The sequence below is a fragment of the Corylus avellana genome, chromosome ca11 (assembly GCF_901000735.1).
Source record: "Corylus avellana chromosome ca11, CavTom2PMs-1.0".
Taxonomy (NCBI): domain Eukaryota; kingdom Viridiplantae; phylum Streptophyta; class Magnoliopsida; order Fagales; family Betulaceae; genus Corylus; species Corylus avellana.
The window spans coordinates 21737798-21745173 of record NC_081551.1 but is presented as its reverse complement, the minus strand read 5'-3'; the positions used below and the strand labels follow the sequence as shown (position 1 = coordinate 21745173).

General features: G+C 33.0%; 1 protein-coding gene and 1 pseudogene across 1 annotated transcript; both read right to left on the bottom strand.

The window, feature by feature from the left end:
* Window positions 1-1592: 1592 nt before the first annotated feature.
* On the bottom strand, window positions 1593-4200 carry LOC132165228 (auxin-binding protein ABP19a-like; annotated as a pseudogene).
* Window positions 4201-4798: 598 nt separating this feature from the next.
* On the bottom strand, window positions 4799-5438 carry LOC132166609 (auxin-binding protein ABP19a-like). The gene has a single exon (XM_059577455.1). The coding sequence runs from the start codon at window positions 5432-5434 to the stop codon at window positions 4799-4801; it is 636 nt and encodes a 211-aa protein (XP_059433438.1). The 5' UTR covers window positions 5435-5438.
* Between the last annotated feature and the right edge of the window lie 1938 nt (window positions 5439-7376).

The following is a 7376-nucleotide window of genomic DNA, read 5'->3' as shown; positions in this document are numbered from 1 at the left end:
CCGGAAGACTCTTTTATTTTGTCGGAGGAGTTTTATTTTGGCTGCCCAAAATATTGTTTCAACAGTTTGACATCATCTATGAGTGCAATTGTTCCTTTTCTCTTCAAATGGTTGAACTTTGTCGAGAAATGCGTTGTCGTTTTTGTCTTTCTTCCTCTTTTGCTCGAGCGCCACTACTAGCAATATTATTAAAACATCAAAGAAGAAGGAAATGGAAGGGAAGATAGAGCTGCTTCAGTTTGGATAAAAATGAGTTTGGGATGGATATTGTCATAGATATGATTGTTGGAGGAAGAATAAAAAATATTTGAAAAATAATTTTTAAAAGAAATAGTGAAAGTGAATAATTAAAATGTCGAACATAATATAACTAGCTAAAAAAGATAAATGTGATTTTTCAGCTATTTAATTAGCTAATGAGTTTGATGAGGTTGTTATGGTCTTACTTGGAAAATATCTCCATAATTTAGTCAGTCTTGTTTGCAGTAGTGGTCGAAGAAATTAAGGAAGATAAGGTGGCCATAGGGTTAGACGTACGTTTGACTTTAATTAATTGCTTTGATATATTAATATATACCATATATAAACAAGTTAACAGTTAACACCCAATTGGAAGAATAGTTTGATTCACTCTATTTTTTTTTTTTTTTTTGAGAAAGTTTGATTCACTCTATTAATTATATGTTAATTGTTCTTGGATACTTTTTTTTTTTTTTTTTGAAGTTATGTTAATCTTAGATACTTAATACGTACAATAAGAGTTTGATATCTAGCTAGTACAACAGCTTATGGCGGAAACATCATCATTATCTTTAACTAGCACTATATAATCTTTGCTTTGCTGTTGTTTATCTTTATATGGTAGGTGGCTTCTTGGATGACAACACATGTTAAGGAACAGGAACACGTACATGACAATTTTATAGACAGATCCGAGTTAGACTAAAAGAAAACTATGTTCCTTGTCACTATTCAACTTGAGCTTGCTGAAACAAAAGTTATGATTCTAAATGGAAGGTGCAAGGGAAATGCTAGTGACAGTTGGAAAAATACAAAGTAACCGATAAGGTTATCTTAAATGTTAGTTTGCCGCTTAATGATTTTAAAACATTAAACGTTTCATTAATGTCGATATGTATTTATAAGGCAATTCCTGAATACAAACTTACCACTTACTTTCCTAGAGTTAAATTGTAGAATTCACATCATGCTCAGCAAATATTTAGTTAAAAAACATAATTTTTTATTTAAAATAAAGAAATGTGGTTGTTTTTTTTTAAAAAAAATTTATTTATTTTTTTTTTTTAAAAAAAACTATTTTAGCTAGTAAGTTTGTCACTGGTGTACTTGGAATAGCTCCCACTTAGAATAACATACAAAAAAAAAAAAAAAAAAAAGATCGTGCATTTTATTCATCTGGCTTGATCAAAGGCAATTAATTCCCTTGATCAGAAATACAAAATTAATGTTGCTTTAAAAGTCAGAAGGCACTTAGTAATTAAGCATACAATTCATCAAATTAATTTGTAGAAGCAATATATATATATATACACACAAAATAAAGCCATTCACAAGACTCTTTCCTTAATTAATTAACCAGTGCCCCCAAAAGCGCATTTAAGCTTCTTAATCTGAGCAATGTCCAAGAAAGTTGTTACTGCTACCAACTCAGAGCATTCCCAACAGCTTCCTCGTCATTTTCCCTATATTTAAGGATCCAAACTACTTTTTGCTTCCTTATGTCAAAATACACCACAATAGCTTCCCTTAATCATTCCCTATATTATTAAAATATTTGTTTTTTTAATTATATTATATATATAAGAGGAGAGAGGAGAGAGGATTGTAAGAGGAGAGAGGAGAGAGGAGAGTGTAAAGAAGAGAGAGAAATGTTTTTTTTGAATTTAATAATCATAAGGATCGCAATAGTGGAACCCTATACTTTGGGTTCTACTGTAGCGATCCTTATGGTTGAGGCTCATTTAGGGAATCTGCTGTGGGACATTTTTTGTGATTTTTTGGCCATATTCCCTACACATAGGGAACAGACTCCCTTATAGGGAGTCTGCTGGGAATGCTCTCAATGGGTATATCGTTTGCAAACAAAACGTAGTCCAGAATTTGGAGACCTGGGCTTGCACTACTGAAGCTAAGATATACTTCGACTGGAATTCGTTCGGAATTTAATTGGAAGTGAAGTACTCCTTGAGGGATAACGATTATGTCGCCCTTGTTTAGAGTTTTATAGTAAACTTTATTAGCTCCGGAAATAAACCCAACAATAATTTGCCCACTCACAACATGTACGACTTCTGTAGCTTTAGGGTGTGTGTGGATTGCCCCACCTCCACCAGCCGCCAAGTCCACGCAAGCAAAAGAGATTCCAAGCCCGTTCAGGGCAGGAAACTCCGCGACAGTTGCCCAAGTCACTGCAGCTTTACCAAGATTTGAGGTATTTCCGGCAACGCCTAAGCCGGAGTAAACAAAATCATTCACCGTCAACGTTTCTGGCTTCTTGTAAGCGTGGCCTACTGGGCTTTCAGGAGCTGTGAGGTATGCCACACAAAAGTCTGCACCGCAGCATGCCAGGCGGAAGAAAGCAGGAGAGAAACGGTGAAGATAATGGGAGATATTATCCTAATCACATACAAGATAATGGGAGAAAAGTTTGTTGATTTAAGCTTTTAATTAGGGTTTATTATATATAAAGAAGTTGGATAATATTATGGAACTTTTGGCCGTGGCAATTGGTCGCTTGTAAACGAATTCGTTACTTATCAAGGAGTTTGAATTAGTCCCGTTTGATTTCGCTTAAAATACTTTTTTAAGCGAAATAGCCATAAATACGAGTAATATGGTAAATTATGACCTATATGGAAAACAACACCTATATATTCGGTATCAATGCTACCATATTGGCCAAGAATAGATCAAGCTCAGATAGCTATGTTATCTCATTCTCTCCTCTCCCACGTTTATTTAGTTTTCTTGAATAGCTTTTAATGACTTTAGTGTTAGAGTGAGTGTCTCCAGTCCCGCATCTATTTAGTTTTCTCAAAGAGCTTTTACTAACTTTGGTGTTGGAGTGCCCGTAGTCCTTCGAGACTAGGGGCTTTCTGAAGACTCTTTTATTTTGTCGGAGGAGTTTTAGTTTGGCTGTCCAAAATATTGTATCAACAGTTTGATATCGTCTGTAAGAGCAATTGTTCATTTTCTCTTCAAATGGCTGAACTTTGTCGAGAAATGTTTTGTCGTTTTTGTCTTTCTTCCTCTTTTGCTCGAGTGCCACTACTAGCAATATTATTAGAACATTGAAGAAGAAGGAAATGGAAGGGAAGACAGAACTGCTTCACTTTGGATAAAAATGAGTATGGGATGGATATTTTCATAGATATGATTGTTGGAGAACGAATTAAAAATATTTGAAAAATAATTTTTAAAAGAAATAGTAAAAGTGAATAATTAAAATGTCGAAAATAATATAGCTACTTTTTTTTTTTTTTAAGTAACTAAAAAAGATAAATGTGATTTTTCAACTATTTAATTAGCTAATTAGTTTGATGAGGTTGTTGTGTCGAATATGGTCTTACTTGGAAAATTTCCATTTGGAAGGTAAATGCTAGATGCTCTTCTGGTGTTCTTTTTGTGTCTTTCTGATCTTATGTGAAAATTATTTTATAAATAACAAAAAAGAAAGTTGATCTTATTTCTATCACTTAGTTTTTATAAAGGGAAATGCTAGGTTCTCTCAGAGTGTTCTCCTTGTGTCCTCCCCGTCCTAGGTGAAAATTATTTTATAAAAACCAAGTAAGAGAAATAAGAGCAACTTTCTTTTTTGTTTTTTTATAAAAGGGAAATGTTACGTGTTCTTTTAGTATTCTCCATCCTCCCAACTGTGATGTGACTTTTAAAATCAACTTTTAAAGTTACATCACAGTTGCGAGGACACTAAGAGAACACTAGAAGAACACCTAGCATTTTCCTTTATAAAATAATTTTCACATAAGATCAAGAGGATACGAGAAGAAAACCAGTAAAGTACCTAGTATTCAAATAAAATATCTACTTTAAATGATGGTTTTGAAGTTGTGTAGCCCCCCCCCCCCCCCCTCCCCTTTTTTTGTCTGGTATTGTGTAGCCTACTAGCCTTAGATTATATACTCGATCTATCCTCCCATTAATTTTCTTATTCCAGTCCATTTGGTGTTGGAATGATGTTTTTCAATGATAGCTAGAATTGATGCCCTATATATCCTCCCCTGCTTAAAAGATTTGTTCAACTTAGGAATGGGATTCGGAGACAACTTGGAATTAATTGGAAATCATGTCATATCAAACAAGAACTAAGGCTGATTAATTCCTATCTGTTAAATCACTATTAATTATCCTAAAAAACTAACTAATAAGAATACGTAAATTTAATTATTTAATTCAGAGGGGGTAAATTGACAAAAATATGGTTCGAACTCATGATTTCTAATTTTGATACCATGTGTAAAATTTTTTAAACTAAGGCTCTGTTTTTTTCTACGTAATGCTTTCAGTGAAAAATATTTTTTCGAAAATTTTTAAATAGGGTTTCGTTAACTATTATTTTTCATCGTACCAAACACTCAAATATGCATAAAATATGTTTTGAAAATCATGTTACGCCAAAACAAACTGAATATAATAAAAATAAGCAAATTTAATTATTTAATGGATGACACAAAACACGTAAAACTTGTAAAGCAATAGGTACATACAATTACAAAGACCATTCATGGTACGTAGATCTCCAAATTAAGAGCTTAATTAATTAACCAGTGCCACCAAAAAAGGCCTTAAGCTTCTTAATTTGAGGAATGTCGAGGAAAGTTGTTGCTGCTTCCAATTCAGAGGGAAAATCGTTTGAAAACAAAGCGTAGTCGAGAACCTGGAGACCAGGACTTGCACTACTGAAGCTAACAAATACTTGGACTGGAGTTGCTCCGGCATTCACTACGAAGTGTGGTAATCCTTGGGGGAAAATCATGGCGTCACCTTGCTTCAGAGTTTTATAGTAAACTGTATTAGCCGAGGAAATAAACCCAGCAGTGACTTTTCCTTCCAAAACAATTATGGCTTCTGTAGCTCTTGGATGCGTGTGGATTGGAAAAACTCCACCAACCGCCAAGTCCGCACGAGCCAAAGAGATTCCAAGCCCGTTCAAGGCAGGAAACTCCGGGACAGTTACCCAGGTCACTGCAACTTTAAGTTTTGAGGTATTTCCAGCAACGCCTAGGCCGGAGTAAACAAAATCATTCACCGTCACCGTTTCTGGCTTCTTGCAAGGGTAGCCTACGAGGCTTTGAGGAGCTGTGAGGTCTGCCACACAGAAGTCCTGCACTGCAGCATGGCAAGCGGAGGAAAGCAGGAGAGAAATGGTGAAGATAATGGGAGATATCATCCTCATCACATACAAGATAATGGGAGAAAAGTAAGTTTGTTGATTTAAGATTTTAATTAGCTAGGGTTTATTTTATTATATAGAAGTTGGATAACACTGTGGATCACTTTTGGCCATGGCAATTGGTCGCTTAATTTGCATGCGCCCATGCGGGATTATTTCACGGGCAACCGCAAGAAGAAACGATAGACATTGAGCTGTAATAATGTCCGATGTGATCTTTCTTTTTTGGATCGCTTGTAAACGAATTCGTTACTTATTGAGGAGTTTGAATTAGTCCCGTTTGATTTCGCTTAAAATACTTTTTTGTTTGCTTGAATTAATCATATTTTATGTTGGTGATATATATATATATAGCCATTAATGCGAGTAATATGGTAAATTATGACCTATATGGAAAACAACACCTATTCGGTATGAATGCTACCATATATATTGGCCAAGAATAGATCAAGATCAGATAGCTATCTTCTCTCATTCTCTCCTTTCCCACGTTTATTTACTTTTCTCGAAAGTTTTTAATGACTTTAGTGTCAGAGCTGAGTGTCTCCATCCCGCGTGCATTTAGTTTCTTCAAAGAGTTTTTACTAACTTTGGTGTTGGAGTGCCCCCCATCCTTGGGGACCGAAGGCTTTCTGAAGACTCTCTTTTATTTTATTGGAGAAGTTTTAGTTTGCCTGTCCAAAATATTGTATCAACTGTTTGACATCGTCTGTGAGAGCAATTGTTCCTTTTCTCTTTAAATGGTTGAACTTTGTCGAGAAGTGCGTTGTCATTTTTGTCTTTCTTCCTCTTTTGCTCGAGCACCACTACTAGCAATATTATTAAAACATTGAAAAAGAAGGAAATGGAAGGGAAGACAGAGCTGCTTTAGTTTGCATAAAAATGAGTTTGGGATGGATATTTTCATATATATGATTGTTGGAGAATGAATAAAAAATATTTGAAAAATAAATTTTTAAAAGAAATAGTAAAAGTGAATAATTAAAATGTCGAAAATAATATAGCTACTTAAAAAAAAAAGAAAAAAAAAGAAGAAGAAGAAGAAGTAAGTAGCTAAAACAGATAAATGTGATTTTTTAGCTATTTAATTAGCTAATAAGTTTGATGAGGTTGTTGTGTCGAATATGCTCTTACTTGGAAATTTCTCATTTGGAAGGTGAATGCTAGGTGCTTTTCTGGTGTTCTTCTCGTGTCCTCCTGATTGTAGGTAAAAATTATTTTATAAAAAATAAAAAAGAAAGTTGATCTTATTTCTCTCACTTAGTTTTTATAAAGAGAAATGTTAGGTACTCTCTTAGTGTTCTCCTTATGTCCTCCACGTCTTAGGTGAAAATTATTTTATAAAAACCAAGTGAGAGAAATAAAAGGAACTTTCTTTTTATTTTTTAGGGTAAAGTCCACATAATCCCCTCAAACTACTACTCAATTGACAATGTCCCCCACAAACTTCCAATTGTGACAATGTCCCATCCAAACTACCAAAATATTGTCAATGTCCCCCCAAGACTAGCAATAAGACAAAAATGCCCCTATAGATTTTTCAATAAGACAAAAATACTCTTATAAATTCAAAAAAAAAAAATTTGATCTTTTAAAAAACGAAAATTTTTAATTTAAAAATAATATTTTTTAAACAAAAATTTTTAAATTTTTTTTCAAACGGAAATTTTTATTTAAAAAAAAAAAACTATTTTTTTTTATTTAGTTTTAAAAAACAAAAAAATTCATTTTATTAAACGAAAATTTTATTTTTTTAAACGTAGATTTTTATTTAAATAAAATTATAAAACTAAAATAAAATAAAATAACGAAAATTTTCAATTTTTATAAAAAAAAAAAAGAAAAAGAAAAAATCGAAATTTTTTAGATTTTTTTTCTTATAAAATTTATTTTTTTTAAAAAAAAAAAAAAAAATTGGCCAACGTTTGGAATTTTTTTTTTTTTT